We start from the raw sequence: 19821 nt of genomic DNA, 5'->3' as shown, positions 1-19821 counted from the left end.
GGTGGTGTGGAGAAGGGGCGCCACATACACATATGGATTACTGACAAAAAGAAGTTGCTCAAAAAAATAAATATACACGAATACCCCAGGCTAAAATACTTTCCGGAAAATGTTTTATTTCGGAAACGCTGTCATCTAGCTATTATTGCGTCAGTTGTTTATCAAACAGCTTATGGTAGGGTGTATTAAATCGAATTGTTTTAAATAGTAAATTAAACAAATAAAATGGTGGGAAAAGTTGTATAATAAAACTCACGGAACTACCATAGTAAAGTATCAGATAAAGACACGACCTTTTTTCCCACTAGAAAACAAACTAAATGCTCATTTCACATTACGTATATCCGATTAACACTTAATGTTTACATTACTGTCTATTTAAAGAACCATCCCAGATTATGCTTTATTTAAATAAAATAAACTCCACTAGACGTATTGTATTCGGGACATTGGTAATCACGGAATTATCAGTACCCATGGGAGAAAAGGTCTGTGCGTCACATAAAGAAATTGGATTTAAACTGTGAATGTTTCCAGCTCCGAAAATGTAGACATAATTTTGGGTTAATAAATTGTACATTCGGTATTGTAGAACGCAGTGGCTAAACTCGACCAAAGGATCAGACTGGTGACAGAAGGCGGTTTAGTTGGAGCTCAGCTACTCGCCAGTCAGACACTTCTTACCTAAATAGGACAAGCGAATTAGCCGGGGATCCTCCAGCCCCAGCGAGCGCTTCCTTACATCCCACACCAGGTTTGAGGGACGTGACATCCTGCCTCTCCCACAGTTATTACAATCTATTAACCGTTCCGAGCCTCCGTCATTGTCCACTCGGCGGATGAGTTACAGCCACAGTACAGCAAACCGCTGACGAACTAGTGGGGAATTGTTTCACGTCGTTATTTTCATGCTAACGACCAGCGTCATGTCAGCCTGATGCAAATTGTTGGCCGGCTGCTTGTCAGCGATAGGCCTGACAACCTGTAAACATCGCGATATCTCGTTCGAAAGGCTGGGCCTGCTCTCCCTTTCAATCTAACTTGATCTTTCGGCGTGATTGACATCTACCCGAACCAATCGGAGAGGCGAACGGGATAGACCTGCTGAAGAGGGAGCGAGAGAGAGGCGGACGCCCTCGCGGAGGACTGTGTAGGGCGGGTTCTCAGTGGCTAAAGGGTTAGGTTGACTCCTCACGCCTGTACCCCCATCGGGCTCCTCCTCCTCCGCTCTGTTGCCCGCCAGCGTCGTTGTGTCATTTGGCTGTTGGCGTCAGGGACATTAAGGGCAAACTTGAAGGACTGTGATAATCAGATATTTATTGATCATCAGTTGCAACCAACGCGTGAAAGATGGCAGTAGCCGGCCTAAGAGCCAGTTATCACCGAGTGTTGGACAAGATTGGTTTAATGCTCCCTGCCAAGATGAGGCCTTTTTATGAGCATCCCGCAGGTACGAATGTCCTTCTGCTGCGACCGGCGCGTACTGACTTGGTGCTTTTATATGTTTACTTCCTTACGAAGTGCCAACACCCGTAGTTCGATCGGTGCCAGAATGAGTTGTGGCGGCGTGAGCTATTTCCTCTTTGCTCACTATAAATACTGTAGAAACTGTGTCTCCAGCATCTTTGATGTTCAACCACACGCGATCGACCGGCTTCCCTGTTGCTTGCTGCTTTCAAATTACACGATGTTACTTGGTGCCAAGTAACGAGAGTTTAGGTGCGGAAGAGAAGCTTTTTCGTCTTTCCTGTGGTTTTATTGTTAGTAGTATAGTGGTTATCGACCTGATCTGGATTTTTTTTTAGTATTTTGAAACTAATGACTAAAGTTTCCCCAATATTCTGACGGGACAGAGTTAAAAAGGTCCTGTTTACGGAATAGTAAATTGTACAAACTTGTCAAGTTTGTGTGTTTCATCGGTAATTCGTTTCAGAATATCGTTTATTAACCTTTAGCTTTCAAGTTATGAAGCAACTTAGAAGTGCAATTCATTGCTAAGAACGAGGACAGTGTCGTTTAGGGATCTGAGGTGCTGAAGTGTCCTCTGCGCCCATTTGCCTGTAGACTTACGTTTGATCTGTATGCATTTGCCCAATAATTATTTACTTGTCAATAAAGTGTGTATACACTGAAGTACCCATATCTAAATTGAATGATTTGAAAAAGGAACAACTTTCCCAGCACATTTACGTTTGTTCGGCATGCCTGTTTGATAAAGTCTGGGAAGCATCTTTCAGAAGCTATGATGTTATACACTAAAAAAAACACCCAATTTCCTTCCAATGTTAGAAATATCACAACAAAGCAAAATCTTCTAAACATACCTTGTGGCCTTTGCCCTAAATAGCACCATTCTCATACCCTCTCTCTTCCTCACCTTTAGAGTGCTTCTTTTCCTCAGCTTTGCTCAATTGGATTTGGCCCTTCCATGCATGATTTGAAATCGACTGAGGCTTACAGGTTGACAATACAAAGCATAGGAGAAAATGCATTTGTCCTTCTTTGCATAATTTAACATTGTTTTTGTCACCTTTCAGTTTGTGATGGGCTTGCACTGTACTCAATCTATATTCCAGGACTAAATGCAAGATTTATACTAAGGGCAGTTATGGAGTTGCTTTTATGCTTCTTTCTTCAGAGGGCTCTTAATTGCCCCAAGTGGCTGTTACCCTGGCTGTTGTGTTATCGATGGTCAAGCCATATTCCTCTGGAAAATATGCTCAGGGACTTCTACCCTGCTGGTTTTGATGGCAGCTCAAACCTCGAATCCTGTTCCTTGTGCTTGTTTCTTTTGGAGAATAGCACATGGTTAATTTCCAGAGTTTATCAGAAATCATCATTGACTTGTCCATTGCTCCAGGTCATCCAGGTATCTTTGAAGCTTTCTGTAATGCTTGAGTTCATGTGATGATATACGCATCATGGTACAATGAATTGTCAGTCTTTTATTTGGATGTATTTCTTTTGCTTGCCCATTTAGTCCCTCTCCTTAAAAAAAGTAACTGTATTAAATATCCCACAAGCATGGCCATTCTCTGTTAACCCATTTGGGAACAAATTCAATCAAATACTTTGTATCTATCTTTTTTTTAAAAACGAAGACAAAAATGAATTGGAACTAATAGGAAACCAGGAGTCTGATGAGAATGGGAAAACTGGGCCCTTTCTGAATTGGAAGAAAATTGAATATGATCATTCAGGTTACATGTTTGAGCAATTCAATGTAGAATTATGAATGGAAAATCTTATGGTGTGGTGACTAAAACTATACACTGTACACTAATTTCACAGTTACTATTGTTTTTATGCAGCTCTAATATGATGCTCCTTTGGGCCCCACCAACAATGCAAAGTATTTGATTTGATCTCTTATCCACCTTATCAAGATGGCTTGCTATCTTGAGAGATGAGAATGGTTATTGTAGACACATACACTGTGGAAAGGGTTCCTTTTGCCTGACATCTGTCCTGGCTGAGATATCTATCCAACTTCTTGCATTTGGTCTATAGCCTTCTATTGTTTACCCATGTATTTACCTATCCCAACACTTTCTAAGCACCAGTTACACCTGCTTTTACCACCTCTTTGGCAGCTTGTTCCTTATACCCAACATGTTCTGCATTGGAAAAACTTGCCTTTCCACTCTTTAAATAGTTCCCTTCTCAAGCTTACATTTTCTAGTGTTAGACTCCACTTTTCTTGGAAAATGACAATTTATGCCCTCAATTTTATCTATCTATAAGGTCACCCTCAGCCTCCTGTCCTCCAGCAAGAACAACCCCAACCTATTCAATCTGGTGTTGTAACTAAAGTGTACATTACAGACAATGTCCTTGAGAGTCTCTTCTGCATTCTTTCTAGTGCTGCAACAGAATGCAGTGACCAGCACTCTACACAATATCATGATAAGAGGCAGAAGGTAGAGAAGGCTTTTATTCTTCTAGCTGGATGTCTGAAACCACTAGGCCACACAGAGTATTGTATGGAGTTCTGGTAATGATATCACAACTCTTATACTCAGTATCCATTTAAGAAGGGAAGGAAGCTGAATACTTTCTTCACCAGCCTATTCACCTGTGTTCCTCACTGCAATCCCAACCTCCCCCCCCCCCCCCAACTATTTCAGGGAATTATAAACTTTCATCCCAGCATTCTTCTGTATATCAGCACCTTTTACGTCCCTGCTATTTACTGTACATAACTGCTGGCATAAGATGACTCAGCATTATTACCTTGTCTGGATTAAATTCTATTTGCCACTAGTTTGCCTAACTTTCTAGCTGATCCATGTCCCTTAGTGTCCTTGGGTAACCACGCTCAGAATCAGGTTTATTATTAGTGACTATGTCATGAAATTTGTTGTTTTATGGCAGCTGTACAGTGCAAGGCATAAAAATTACAATGATAATAAAACTATCATTCCAATCTTTTTGTCATTAGCAAACATGTTTGTATAAAGCACTGGTTTCAGACTTGCAGCTAGAAGAATAAAAGCCTCCACTACCTTCTGCCTCTCATCATGAAGCCAGCTTTGAATAGTTTGCTAAAACACGTTTTGCCAGAACTTTCTGTATCAGCTTACAGTGCAGCACCTTGTCAAAAGTCTATGTATACCACTCCTATTGCTTTGCCTTCATCAATTTTCATAGTAAGATCCATGCACCAAACCTTGCTGACTCCTGCAATCAGTTCCTGCCTTTCCAAGTACAGGTAATCAAATTCTATCCAAGTATTCCCCCCACCCGCCCGATATTTTCACTATTAATGTCACAAGGCTCATCAGCATGTAGCTTCCTGGTCTATATATCATTGTGCCTCCTTGAATGCTAGAGCAATTTTGGCTGTTCTGTCATGACTATGCAAAAACCTCCGGAGTACCAACAATCTCCCCCCCCCCCCCCCCCACCCTCCGCTTTCCATAATGTGATATTACTATCACATATTTACACTTCTAATGCTAGTGTGGCTGTTACCTGCATGTACATATAGAAGCAGGATCTGAGTGTATGGAAGCAGGATTACTGATGTTACTGGTTACTTTACAAAGTACACATAGCAAGCATACTGTAAAAAAAATCTAAAAATAGAGACTATTTCATTTGGTCTGTTTTTGAGCATGAACTCCGGCAAGTGATTGAGAATCTGGCTGGTAGAATCACTACAGCTGCTGCATTGTAATTATCAGACAGCTTTTTCTAACTGCTGTTTGCCAAGTGGAGAAAGCTAAGCATTGTTTTGGCAGATGTATGTTACTCAAAGGTCGACAATAATGGGTTTCGTTATCTAATAATATTAGATGACCTTTTCAGTGTCCTAAATCTAATAATTATTTAAAGTTTCTCCTGGAAAGTATTACGTGTTACGTTTTCAATCACTTTTGATTCAATTAAGATTAAGCTATGGTAAAATCATAAAACCCTATGGAAAAAATGAATATTTGGAGATCATGCGGGTCAAATGGGTTACCACTCCCTTGGAATGTTCTGATAACCTGTCTGGTATTGCACCATTCATCTGCCTTCTTTCAATTTGCATTCTTCTACACAATTGCATTTAAGAAAAAGAATATATCAAATTTTATCTTGGAAATAAAAATCATTACATAAACTTGTTTAACTTGTTTCCAGGTCCTCGTACTGTTTTTTTCTGGGCACCAATTATGAAGTGGGTGAGTATATCAAGTTACAACCAATTTAAATATCTTAGTACATAGCATAATTCACAGATAGCATGACTGATCCTGAACAGTACACTTCTTGTATGTTTATTGTGAAGCACTTGAATTTCCAGATGTCAACATTTATGCATACTCTAAATCTTAGATTTTTGTCAGTGCATATTTTACCTTAGTCCAAAACTTTCTGGTGTTAATATGTCCATTTCAATAGTTCAGTTTAATATCAGAGAAATGTATACAAATAGAAATTCTTGTTCTTCACAGACATCCATGATAACAGAAGAGTGCCTCAAAGAATGAGTGACAGTAAAAAATGTTAGAACCCCAAATCCCCCCTATTCCCTCTGCCATGCACAAGCAGCAGCAAAGCAACGACCCTCCCCCCAACTGATTTCAGCAAAAAAAAGTATCAGCACCTTCCACCTACCTACCAAGCGTAGCAAAACCCCCAAGAAAGATCATGATCTGCAGTACAACAAAAACTAATCATTCGTCCCGGCAATTTGACATACCACAGGCTCTCTCTCTCCCCCATTATAGGGACAGAAAGGTGTCACCATTTCACAGCAAGAGGGGAGACATGACAAAACAACTTGTTGGTCTGCAATGATAAAAGTCTGCCATGTCATTCCCCCCCCCCCCCCCGAGTTCTCTGACTCGAGAATCAACAACAAACTCTTCCCCCATCAACGAGAGACAGTGCACATGATTCATTGGGTACAGAGCCTCCAACAGCTGATCCACTGTTCCTGTTGTTCCTTTTTCTTCTGCGATGCTTCAGTCGACGACAGCATAGAGTTGGCTTATCCACAGGGCCGCGAAGCCTTAGAACCCTGAAGACCTGCTCGTCTTCTAGGTTGCGTCCTTGGTATATTGAAAAGTGGCCAATCGTGTAACTCTAGGTCAGGGTCTCCAACAGAACCCCATCCACCTTAAGAAGAAAAAAAAGAGAGACATTAAAGGTAGAAATTAAGTTATTTCTGCCGATGAGCTCAAAGGAGTCGCTGGCAAGCGTCATTGTAGTCCACCCCTTGGCTTAAGCATTGTGTATTGATAGAACAGGCAATATAGTTTCAATTGTCATGGTAACACTTACATGTAATTCAGTAACAACATTACCATAGAATTCAATGAAAGATCCAGACCTTTAGATATGTTCTAATGAACTCAATGACTGGATTCTGTCCAGTTCCAGAAAATAAGGATGATAAAATTAATTCTAACATTATGTTGTAATATACTCAGGTTCACTACCCTGTCCTTGCTACCCATCTTGAAGAACAGAACATCATTTCCCACTCTCCAGTCTTGTGGAACTTCACCAGTTGCTAATGACAAAGAAAGTATCTCTACAAGGATCCTTTTAATGTCTTCCTTAGCCTCTCATAAGGTCTGGAAATGCACTTGGTCAAGCCTTGTTGATTTGCCCATCTTCAAGTATGCCCTTCCCCTTTTCATATCTATATGAACCAAGACCTTAATGCTTATTACCTAAATTTCTTTGGCATCCATGGCATTCTCCTTAGTAAGCACTGAGGAGATGTAGACAAAAATCTCAACATCTCCTGCAGCTCTTATTTTTAATATTTATCAAAGGATTCAATTGTGCCCGACTGCCTTTTTAACCTTACCGGAGTCTCTATCTCTCATCAGCTAGGGTTCCCTGAATGTAGTATCTCTACCCTTCATCTTAACAGGAACGTGCTACCCCTACACTCTTGATGAAACTTTTTAAAAGCCTCCCACCCCAACTGTTCCTTTGTTTTTAAAAAGATCCCAATCACAGTGATCTTGCTTAATGCCCTCAAAATTGACTCTTCTCCAGTTTAGAAGAAACCTGTGGACCTGTTCCCTTTTCAATAACTATTAAAACTGATAGAATTGTGGTCACTGGACCCAAAGTGCTCCCCAGCTGCAATTTCATTTACTTGGCCAGCCCCATTCCTTAAGGTCCAGTATTGCTCTTTCCCAAATGGGTCCCTATATATTCAGTGAGGAAACTGTCTAGAATGTACCACACAGATTCTGCCCCATCCAGGCACTTTGCACTCTGTGGATCAGTGATACAGGGAAATCTGCAATCTCCCCACTAGTACTACCCTATTATTCTTACAATAATAAGCAATTTCTCAACACATCTGCTCAAGTTCCTACTAACTGTTGGGGCATCTATAATGAAGCCCTGCCAGGGTGAGCATCAGTCCTTATCTGTAAGTCTATTCCATTGCTTCATTAGATGAGCTCTCAAGAATATCCTATCTAAGCATTGCAGTTTTGTCCTCCCTTATCAAAAGGGGGCACCCCCTCCAGTCTTGCATGTTCCTCTGTCACACCTAAAGTATCAGTATCTGAACAATGAACTACCAATCCTCTCTTCCTCTCAGTGACATTTCTGTTGTGGCCTCAATATCCCATTGCTTAGAGACAACCAATGCCCCCATATTTATCATGTTAAGCTATACATATTGAAGCAGATGCAATTTCAAGCAGTGGTCCTAACTTCCCTTTTTACTATAAACACAGCTCTCCTGGTTGCTAGGTTTACACTCTTTTCGGTTGCTGCATATACTCCATTCTTCTCAATAACTTTGCCCTCTCAGGTCCCAACACCTGCCAATCCAGTTTAAACACTTCCTGGTGACAAACACACATTTTTCCACTATGATATCCCTGTGGTTAAAGTGCAATTCATCCATCTTATACAGTTCTCCTCTACCCCAGAGGAGATCCCAATGATCCAAGAATCTGAATTGGTGCCTCCTACACCAGCTATCCAACCACGCATTCATCAGACCTATCTTTTTATTCCTAGACTCACTATTATATAGCATCAGGAGTAATATGGATATCACTATGTTAGAAGTCCTGCAGTTTAATTTCTTACCTAACTGGCTGTACTTATTCTTTAGGATCTCATCCTTTGTTCTGCCCATATCATTTGTACCAGTATGCACAAGGGCCTCTAAGTGCTTGTTTTCCCCCTTAAATTTTCTGTAGCCACTTAGAAACATCTTTGCCTCTGCAATCTGCCATCTCTTCTTTGACCAGAGAGTCTTTAAATACTATCACCCTGTCAAACTGTGTTCTTTGGCTTTGAAATCAAAGTTGTCACAGCAGCAGAGACTCGACTACTGCTACCCCAGAAAGAACATCTCCTCAACAGTATCTAAAGAGGTATTCCTGTTTGTGAGGATAATGACTATGGAGAACCCTGTACTTACTACCTACTGTTCTGGTGGTCACCATCTAACTTTGACCACCTCACTGAAAATTTCATTTATGAAACCCTCAGGTGATCTTAAGTACATCCATTTGGTCTTTTAGTAGCTGCATCTGGGTGCAGTCCCCACAGATATGTTATCAGGGAGATTACAAGGTTTCCTAACTTCTCACATCCTGCAGGAGGAGCATTCCACTGCCTTAACTACCATCCCGTCTGCACTTTGCCAAGGACTAATATTCAACAATAAAATAAAACCTTGCTTGTTCTTACTATGCCTTCTCACTAAAGCCTTTTCTAAGAGCTGCCATCACTCATGACAACTTAGTCTGCTTCTTTACAACAAACCTCAACGCTCTGTTCTTACAAGGGCTACTCTTAATTGACCCTGGCTTCGTTTTTATTGGCTGCAGTTAATAAGCAAATTCATCATCATCATCGGGTTGCAGGGTGGAGATGTGTCTCTACAAAAGGAGGTTTAACACCATAAGATATAGGAGCAGAATTAGGCCATCTGGCCCGTTGAGTGTGCTCCACCATTCAATCATGGCTGATCCTTTTTTTTTCTCCTCAACTCCAGTTCCCGGTCTTTTCCCCGTAACCTTTGATGCCATGTCCAATCAAGAGTCCATCCATCTCTGCCTTAAATACACCGAACGTCCTGGCCTCCACAGCTACATGTGGCAATCCAGAAATTCACCACCCTTCAGCTAAAGAAATTTCTCCGCATCTCTGTTTTGAAAGGGCACCCCTCTATCTTGAGGCTGTGCCCTCGTGTCCTAGACTCTCCAACCATGGGAAACATCCTTTCCACATCTACTCTGTCTAGGCCTTTCAACATTCGAAAGATTTCAATGAGATTGCCCTCATCTTTCTGAATTTCAGCGAGTACAGACCCAGAACTATCAAATGTTCCTCGTATGATAACCCTTTCATTCCTGGAATCATCCTTGTGAACCTCCTCTGGACCCTCTCCAATGCCAGCACAACTTTTCTAAGATGACGGGCACAAAACTGTTCACAATACTCAAGGTGAGGCCTCACCAGTGCCTTATAAAGCCTCAGCATCACATCCTTGCTCTTGAACTCTAGACCTCTTGAAATGAATGCTGACGTGGCATTTGCCTTCCTCACCACTGATTCGACCTGCAAGTTAACCTTTAGGGTGTTCTGCACAAGGACTCCCAAGTCCCTTTGCATCTCAGATTCCTGGACTTTCTCCCCATTTAGAAAATAGTCTGCACATTTATTTCTACTATCAAAGTACATGACCATGCATTTTCCAAATTTGTATTTTAGTTGCCACTTTCTTGTCCATCTCCTAATCTGTCTAAATCCTTCTGTATCTACCCATTTTCTCAACATTTCCTGCCCCTCCACCAATCTTTGTATCATCTGCAATAAAGCCATCTGTTCCATCATCTGAATCATTTATATACAGTATTAAAAGAAGTGGTACCACTTCTTCCACATTGCGGAATACCACTAGTCAACTGCAGCCAACCAGAAAAGGATCCTTTCATTCCCACTCACTGTGTCCTACCAATTAGCCAATGCTCTGACTTTCCTGTCTCTGTCAATGGCTCTTAACTTGGTAAGTAGCCTCATGTGTGACACTTTGTCAAAGGCCTTCTGAAAGTCCAAATATACAACATTCACTGCATCCTGTTTATCTATTCTACTTGCAGTCTCCTTAAAGAATTCCAACAGGTTCGTCAGGCAGGATTTTCCCTGAAGGAAACCATACAGACTTTGTACTATCTTGTCCTGTGTCAGCAAGTACTCCATCACTTCATCCTTAACAATTGACTCTAACATCTTTCCAACCACTGAGGCCAGGCTACCTGGTCGATTGACATTTGCAATTTTCCACCCCTCTGGCACCATGCCAGAGTCCAATGATTTTTGAAAGGTTATTTCTAATGCCACCGCAATCTCTAATGCTACCTCTTTCAGAACCCCAGGGTGTAGTTCATCTGGTCTGGATGACTTGCGTACCTTTAGGTCTTTCAGCTTTTTGAGCACATTCTCTCTTGTAATAGTAACTGCACACTTCTCTTCCTTCACACACTACAACATCAGGCATACTATATTGCTAGTGTCTTCCACAGTGATGCAAAATACTCATTTAGTTCATCAGCCATCTTCTTGTCCCCTGTTATTATTTCTCCTGTCTCATTTTCTAGCGGTCCTATATCCACTCTCATTTCTCTTTTATTTTTAACATACTTGAAAAAACTTTTACTATCCGCTTTGATATTATTTGCTAGCTTGCTTTCATATTTCATCTTTTTCCTTCTAATGATTTTTGTAGTTACTCTGTTCATTTTTAAAAACTTCACAAACCTCTATCTTCCCACTAATTTTTGTTTTGTTGTATACCTGTTTTGATTTTTACAATAGCTTTGACTTCCCTTGTCAGCCATGATTGTACTATTTTGCCTTTTGAGGATTTCTTCATTTTTGGAATACACATCTCCTGCACCTTCCTCACTTCTCCCAGAAATACATGCCATTGCTACTCTGCTGGCATCCTTGCCAGCAGCTCCTTCCAATTTACTTTGGCCAACTCCACTCTCATACTACTCTAATTTCCTTTACTCCACTGAAATACTGCTACACAGACTTTACATTCTCCGTATCAGATTTCAAGTTGAACTCAATCATATTGTGATCACTGGTTCTTAAGGATTATTTTACCTTAAGCTCCCTAATCACCTCTGGTTCATTACATAACACCCAATCCAGTATAGCTGATCCCTTAGAAGGCTCAGCAACAAACTACTCTAAAAAGCGATCTGTTAAGCATTCAACAAACTCACTCTTTTGAGATCCATTACAAACCTGATTTTCCCAATCGACCTGCATGTTAAAATCTCCCACGACTACCATAACATTGCCCTTTTGACACGTCTTTTCTATTTCCTGTTGTAACCTGTGATCCACCTCCCAGCCACTGTTGGGAGGCCTGTATATAACTGCCATCAGGGTCCTTTTACCCGTGCAGTTTTTTAACTCAACCCAGAAGGATTCAACATCTTCCAATCCTATGTCACATGTTTCTACTGATTCGACGCCATTCTTTACCAGTTGAGCCACACCACCCCCTCTGCCTACCTTCCTATCCCTCCGATATAACATGTAGCCATGGACAGTCAGGTGTTCCTTCCCTCACTAGCCTGCTGATCACCTTTGGGCAAGATGTAGCACCTGCTTGGTCCCCTGATCAGGGTCACATGAAGCCATGGGAGCATGTGGTGGATGGTCATATGTGTTGCTGGTGCATTTCACAATGAGCCCACTGGCGCCAGGCAGACAACCTCTGAAGAGTATTGATAATAGTTGGGGGTCATCTGTCTTGTTAAGACACTGCCCAGAAAAAGGCAATGGCAAAACTTCTGTAGAAGAATTTGCCGAGAACAATTATGTTCAAAAGACCATGATCGCCCAAGCTAATTAGCTAATTAATTACCAATAAAAGTTTGCAAGTGTGCCTCTTTTCTGCAATTGTTACATAAAACTCACCAGAAATTCCCGAGACCTACCTCTTTTAAACTCTCGTGCCTTTCCTGTAAGGTACTGACTGTTCAGATTGATGGGTTGAAAAGTAAGTAGCAATCTTTAACTGTTTGATCTTTAAAAATCCTTAAATAAATTTGTTTTTATTTCTGCTCTCTATCCAGAGTTTAGTCATTGCAGGATTAGCTGATCTGGCCAGACCTGCTGACAAACTTAGTCCAGCTCAATCAGGAGTGCTCTGTGCCACAGGTATTGCAAAGTTTTTGTTTTAAGTTCTGTAATTGTTTCTGTTTAAAGGTTATTCCACTTTTGGCTTTGGCCTTTGGATTTGCTTTTGTTGCCAAATAATGGCTCAGAATTATTTGAACCATCTTGGAACTTCTATTCTTTACTCCCCCCCACCACTCTTCCCAATTCTTTACATAAAAAGTAATTCCTTAGAAATCTCACTGAGCTGTAAACCTTTCCTTTACTAAGCTGTGGTTAACATAAATACAGTATGCCTCAAATTTTGTCCACCCAGGTACCCATCAATCTCTGGACAGATTTTGCATTTACTCTATTCACATTCAATTGGTGGGGGCTTTGTTTCACTTTATGACGTTCAGAAACATTTTAAGAATATTACAAAATTAGTTTTTTAAATTCATAGCATTAAATTTTAAAAATCAAATGTGATGAATAAAATGTAAAAAAAAAATAACAGCTTCAGCACCTTGCAGCTGGAATGGAAGAGAATTCCTTGCATCAGTTCCAACTGGGCATAGGTTATTTGAGAGGATTTCCAGTATTAAAACTATACAATGATTGCAATTGTATGCACCATCAGGGTCCAGTGAAAGAGCATAGTTGTGAAAAACACTGCAAAAACATCTTCCAGTCAAGATGGCACCTGTGTACACCGCCCTTTAGTTGACATCTTCTGGATAGATCATGAAACCATCTTTTTCATTTCTTTTATGTTTGCTTCCTGTCTTGAATGTTGATTCTGGAACTGTTGGAGCCCGTGTTTTGCAGTTTGGAGCTCGTTTGAGTGCTTCAGCGCTCAGCAGTCTCCGAGAGGATTCCGGGAGGCAGAGGCAGCATGAGCAACCTCATGGCGAGGAGGCTGTAGGATAGTGCACAAACCAATGTTTGACCCCCATTTTGCCAGTTATAGTTTCCATTGTTCACTTAAAGCCCAAAGGTGATTGAAACATCAAAGCGAGTGTGTAAGTTTGGAGATAGTTTGTGTGTTTCAGTGCTCAGAAGTCTCCAAAAGAATTCTGGGAGGCAGAGGCAGCATGTGGAAATCTCGTAGTGGGCAGGCTGCAGCACAGGGCACATGCCAATGTTTGGCTCCATTTTGTCAATTATAGCTTCCATTGTTTGCCGATTAAAGTGACAAGGGAGATTGAAGCATCAAAGCAAGTTTAGAGGGTGAGCACTGGCTGATTGCCTTTTGATCGGTTGCTCTGTACTGGAGAGGGCCCTGGAGAGTGTTGCCAGGTTTCTTTCTGCCTTTAGAATGTGGACTTGGATTATAGACTCTTATACTTCTTATATTCTGTTTTTTTTCACCCTATCTTCTTGGTTTTATTTATGTGGGAAGAGGGATTTGGGGGTCTATGGGCTTGATTCATTTTCTTGTTTTTTGTGCAGGAGGAGGGTTTTGGGGCATTGATGCACCTGATCCGTTTTGTTCTTTTTGTTTGTGCGGGGAGAGGGATTTCGGGGTCAGTTGCTTTCTTTTGCAGGGAGGAGGGATTTGGGGGTTGATGATCATGCTGTCTTTCTTTTCTTTCTTGGTTTCATGGCTACCCGGAGAATTGAAGAATTTCAGAGTTGTGTACACTTTGATAATAAATGAACATTTGGGAATTTTCGGACTTCACATAATTACGTGGATGAGTAGATGTCCCCAACTTTGCAGGATTACACAGAGAAACTGACATTTTCCTACAAAATATTTTTTTAATACTTTTCTCTAAAAGAAAAATATGTTTTACCTAATGCTCTGGTTCAAGGAAATCAGGATCTGACTTAGGAGCAGATGGGAAGATCATATAATGCAAAATGAACAAGTTAGATATTTCAGTAGTCATGATAACGAGAAATCTGTCTTAACGAAGAAAAGGACCAGGTCACACAACGTGCTTCACCATTAAAATGGCAATTGCTAATCATCAACTCCACTTACTTGTTCAATCCCCAAATCTTCAAAATCTAAAAGCCAATTGATTTTTTTTCAGACTCTTGTACACAGCGCAGGTAAAGAATTTCAAAGCTTTCTTGTGAGAAGGACAAATGCTTTATTCTGAAACTTTTTGTTTTGTTCAGAATTCTACAAGCAGGACAAATAGTGCCTCTGTACTTAGCATGTCAAATGTCCTCTGAATCATGTATGGTCCAATGAGATTGTCTATTCCAAAGGTTCAGGGAACATGATTGGCTGCTGTATTGCAAGAATAATCAGGCTGAACTTTAGACGCTCAGCAAGATTAAACATCTGGAGGAGACTGCAAAGGATCACATTGGAGATTTGTATCTTTGCAAACCATAAGATGAGGACAGATTATCAATCTGCTCTTCCCTGTGCAGTTTCTTCACTAGTAACTAAAACATTTCCATTATTACAGAGAAATACTCCAGTATACTCAAACGTGCAAGTTGTTTAAGTGCAAGTGTTGTCTTTAATGACAAGAGAGGTCTAAAACCTCTCTTACTGGTTTTGGAGGGCACCTAATTGGAGATCAGTGCTTAAGATTTTGATGTGATGCAGAGAATGGCTGGGAGCTTGGTAATAGAAAATGTTCACAAAGATGTTCAAGGGATTATAACTGGGTTTTAGCAGTAATATTAATGAATTAGAACATAATGGAAATTATTTTACAGATTACATAGAAATATGACCTTTAATTAAAACAAGGAACAACGGTGCTTTCTGATTCTATCCTTCATGATTGATTTTGATGCAAACTAAAAAGTAATAATGTTATTTACAGGGTTGATTTGGTCCAGATACTCTCTGGTGATTATTCCCAAGAACTGGAGTTTGTTTGCTGTAAACTTCTTTTTGGGCTGTGCAGGCAGTATACAGCTGATCCGTATCACCAAGTAAGCATTTGCCATGTAAAGTTTGTATACTAAGTATGTCTTTTAGTCGTTATAAACTTGAACTGATTTTCACATTCAAAGTCATAAATTGAAATTTACTTGTGTCCTACTTGTTGTACCAGTTGCGATTTCCAAAATTGCATTTCTACAAATTTAGTAAATCTATTTTCCTTAGTAATTTGTTTCATTTCCTATCCAATATTGTCTTCTGCCCTTACTACCAAGTTCTCAGTGCTATTGTCTGTTTGCTCTTAACTTCACTGATTTTTGCACATTTCCTATTAGAGTTTCTCAAATGTCCTCAACTATTCTATTTTCTGTTAAATGCTATCTATCATTACACTAGCTGTTAGTCTGATTATTCTATAAACACATTCTTTGTGCTTGTGCATTGGATCCTCCATAGCCCTGGTTCTCCTAATCTCTGCATTCTGTTCAGGTCCTTATCCCCCTGAAGTGTGATATTCCTCTGACTTAAAGCAATGAAAACCTCTCCCTGTCTCTCCTTTCAGCCACAAATTGCAGTGCCAGGGCTCTAACTGCTTAGATTATCTTACTTGGATAACAGCATGGTGCTGATCATCTTCAGCCTGCTAGTAACGGATAACATCTGAAGATGGGTAAACAGTATGTTTTACTGCAATTTTCTTTTCATCAGATCATAATATCACAGAACATTTATGAATAATGTGGAGGCACATGTTCTTGCTATTTGCTTGAAGAGGTGAAAATAAGCAATATAGCTTTTTTCTATTATCCCACTAAAATAGTAATTTTCTATTTCCCTGCATTATGACTTCTCTGTACTTCATTGGACACATTCTTACCATTCACTGAATATGTGCAACATTTCTGCATTCTCACTGACATTTTCCCATCCATCTTGATACCATCAGCAGACTTTAAAACATTAGTCCTTGTCATTGTTCCAAATTGTAAATAGTTGAACCCTGTGTTGCATGTGATATTTTTTTATAACCGGGCAACCTGGAAAAGACTTATTTATTTCTAGTCTCTTTACTATCTATTAACCAATCTGTAAGTTTGTTAATGCATTATTCCAATTTCAGAAGGATTGTTTTATATAAAAACTTCCTTCCTAAGATCATAAAACAGTTTACAAGAATAGCAAACAGGTGAATAATATAAAACAGGAATCCCCATTGACATTGAGCGATGAGGCCACACTCAGGTTGAAGGAACAATACCTTGTATTCCATCTGGGTAGCCTACAATCTGATAGCATTAACATCAATTTCTCAAACTTCTAGTAATAATGCTGCCCCCCCCCTCACCATTCCCCACCCCCTTCTCCCTCTTTCACCTTATCTCCTAGCCTATCTGTCCATTGGTGCTCCGTCCCCCCCACTTTTCTTTCTTCCATGGCCTTCTATTCTCTCCTATCAGACTCCCCCTTCTCCAGCCCGGTATCTCTTTCACTAATCAACTTCCCAGTTCTTTACTTCATCCCTTCCCCCTCCCAGTATCATCTATTACCTTGTGTTTCTCTCTCCCCCACCCCACATTTTAAATCTACTCATCTTTTTTTCTCCAGTTCTGCCGAAGGGTCTGTGCTTGAAACAAAGAGTTTTATAAAGTTGCAATATAACCTCTTGACTTTTGAACTCAATGCCTCGATTAAGGAAAGCAAGCATTCCATAAGCTTTCTTAACTACCCTATTGACCTGTATAGCCACTTTCATGGAGCTATGAACTTGGACCCCAAGAGCTTCTTGCTCAGCAGCTCTAAGGTTCTTGCCCTTAACAATATACTGTCTCCTTGCATTTGCCCTAAATGTAGCACCTCACATTTTTCTGGATAAAACTCCATGTGCCTTTTCTGTCCATATCTGCAACTGATTTATATCATGCTGTATTCTTGGCCAGTCTTCTACACTATCCACAATTCCAATCATCTTGATATCATCCACCCACTTACATTTTCATCTAGGTCATTTATATCCAAGCAGCCAATTCGCAGCAGACCCCATGCATCCTAATCTTCTGGATCAGCCTTCCATGACAGACTTCGTCAAGTGCTTTACTAAAATCCATGTAGACAACATCCACTACCCCACCTTCATCAACCTCTCTCATCACCTTGTCAAAAAACTCACTCAAGTTGGTAAGACACGACCTGCCCCGCACTTAGACACGCTGGCTCTCGCTAATTAGGCCATGGGTTTCCAAATGCTCATGTATCCTATCCCTAAGAATTTTCTCCAGCAATTTCCCTACAACTGATGTCAGACACACTGGTCTATAGTTTCCAGGATTTTCCCTGCTCCCTACTTAAATAGAGGTACAGCATTAGCCACTCACCAGTCCTTTCTGACCTTGCCTTTGCTGAGAGAGGACACAAAGTTGCTGGTCTTTTATATCACAAAGATACTGGGATCTTATCTCTTGCCTCCTATCCCATCAGGACCTGGGGACTTATCCACCTTAATACTCATTAGGAGGCCCAACACTGTCGTCTCCTTGACCTCTAACTGCCTTTATATCCAGACACTCAGTACTGATCTCCTGGTCCTCCATGTCCTTTTCCTTAGTAAATACTGAAGCAAAGTACTCAATAAGTTCCTCACTCACATTCTCTGGATCCAAGCAAATGTCCCCCTCTTTATTCTTGAGTGGTCCTACCCTCCCTCTAGTTGTCCTCTTGCTCTTGATGTGTGTATGGTGAAGCCTGTTGTTGTAATATAATCAGTGTGATCATTTGTGTTGGCAAAGATAATTTGTGTTGCAGTGCCTTCATTATCAATATAGAACTCCCTCCTATTTATGTTCTGTTTACATTGCTCTGAAACTTTCTACTTTTCTCTTTTTTTTGCATATTTATTATTTTAAAGCAAATCACACAAAATGCTGGAGTAACTCAGCAGGTCAGGCAGCCTATGGAAAGGAATATGCAGTGGACGTTTCAGGCCAAGACCCTTCTGAGTCCTGAAATTTCTTTATCCAGAGCATAGTGAATCTTCACAATTTTGTACCTAAGAGAGCTTGACTGTTGTGTATATTCAGGATAGAAATTGATATATTTTTGTATTTTAAAGAAATCAAGAGATACAGAGTTAATCTAAGAAATGGATATTAAAGTCTTATGATGGCCAAGTTTTCACTCTCCTGTGCTCAGTGGCTGTGAAATAACCAGTTCCTGAATGTACTATTAACGAAACAACTGGCTTCCATTGTGCACCAAGTGAGAACAGCCTCTCTTGAGCTCAAACTCTCAGCTCATCATTTTAACATACAATTATTTAATACTTTTTAAAGCTATATTTTTAGCTCATAGAAATGTTGACATGTAAAGAACACCTTATTAAAAGCTATAATCAATATAAATCCATTAATCTTTTAGAACGCATATCAATTAGTATTTATCTGCCTACGTTGTTTCTCTATAGCCTATAACATAATTGAGTTTATTCATCTGTTTAAATCTGCTGCTCTGTTCTTTGTACTCTTGTTTTCTCTGTAAATCCTCTGTGTAAAAATGGCTGAAGTGCCGTGAAGCACATGAATGGACCTATTGTATCTTTCAAATGAGATGCATTTAGTTGTACAAGAACAGTAAAACAAATGTATCTCACTGGAAAGATGCATTGGGTTCGTTCAGGTGTTTCATGTTACTTTAGCCATTTTTGCAGAGGATTTCGAGGAGAAAACAAAAGTACATACAACTTTTGTTCCAACAACAAAATGATTCACTTTTTAGACCAAATGATTAAATTAGCGTATCTGAAATACAAAATGCTTATGATTACAAACAGTATGATTTCAGTCGTCCTTATTTGGTCAAGCCAGTGTGCATCTTCAATATTGTTTTTTGTTTGGACAGTTGCTTACTGTCTTGTTTTGTGTCCTCAGGTACAACTATGATTTAAAACACCAGGCGTAATATCTTGAATGAAAACCAATGGCACACCACAAGACTTCAAGATACCTTGTCTTTAATATATATTTTAAATGTGCCTTGTAAATGAATCAATGTCTAAGATTTAATAACTTGCCTCAAATGGTTTTGAGGTGGAGATTGTTACATATATTATTTGTAAATATGTTATTCATCTCCCAATAAATTCTGGTATTACATGCAACATTTCTTAGTAATTCCATTTTAATTTGAACATTTTTGAGGTTTGGTTTACTTCTACTGTTTACTTGCTAATACCAATTATTTAGATCACTAAAACCTAAATCAAATCAAAGGTTCAAACATCTCAGACAACACTTGTTTTGAGAGACAAGTTTATCTCTAAGATACAGTGTCTTTATTACTATGCAACAATTAACTATGTAGATTTC

At 39.9% G+C, this 19821-nt stretch overlaps 2 protein-coding genes across 7 annotated transcripts in view; one reads left to right on the top strand and one right to left on the bottom strand.

Moving 5' to 3' along the window:
- dcaf6 (ddb1 and cul4 associated factor 6) overlaps positions 1–995 on the bottom strand; it is a 169998-nt gene extending 169003 nt beyond the window's left edge. For 4 of the 6 annotated variants that reach the window (XM_073045487.1, XM_073045488.1, XM_073045491.1 and 1 more), the window contains exon 1: positions 685–994. In XM_073045487.1, coding sequence (XP_072901588.1) covers positions 685–772 — 88 coding nt within the window. In that variant the 5' untranslated portion in view covers positions 773–994. Of the gene's footprint in view, positions 1–684 lie in introns of all 6 variants that reach the window. The other 2 variants (XM_073045489.1, XM_073045490.1) reach the window with 1 other exon arrangement.
- Positions 996–1180: 185 nt separating this feature from the next.
- mpc2b (mitochondrial pyruvate carrier 2b) lies at positions 1181–19613 on the top strand. Its single transcript, XM_073045497.1, has 5 exons — positions 1181–1450; positions 5629–5669; positions 12582–12666; positions 15402–15513; positions 19384–19613. Exons 1-5 carry the CDS (start codon positions 1351–1353, stop codon positions 19412–19414), a joined length of 369 nt encoding a protein of 122 aa, XP_072901598.1. The 5' UTR covers positions 1181–1350; the 3' UTR covers positions 19415–19613.
- The last annotated feature ends 208 nt before the right edge of the window (positions 19614–19821 follow it).

Source organism: Hemitrygon akajei, chromosome 5, assembly GCF_048418815.1.
Source record: "Hemitrygon akajei chromosome 5, sHemAka1.3, whole genome shotgun sequence".
Lineage (NCBI taxonomy): Eukaryota > Metazoa > Chordata > Chondrichthyes > Myliobatiformes > Dasyatidae > Hemitrygon > Hemitrygon akajei.
Note: the sequence above shows the minus strand (reverse complement) of the source record. Positions and strands in the feature narration are given on the sequence as shown.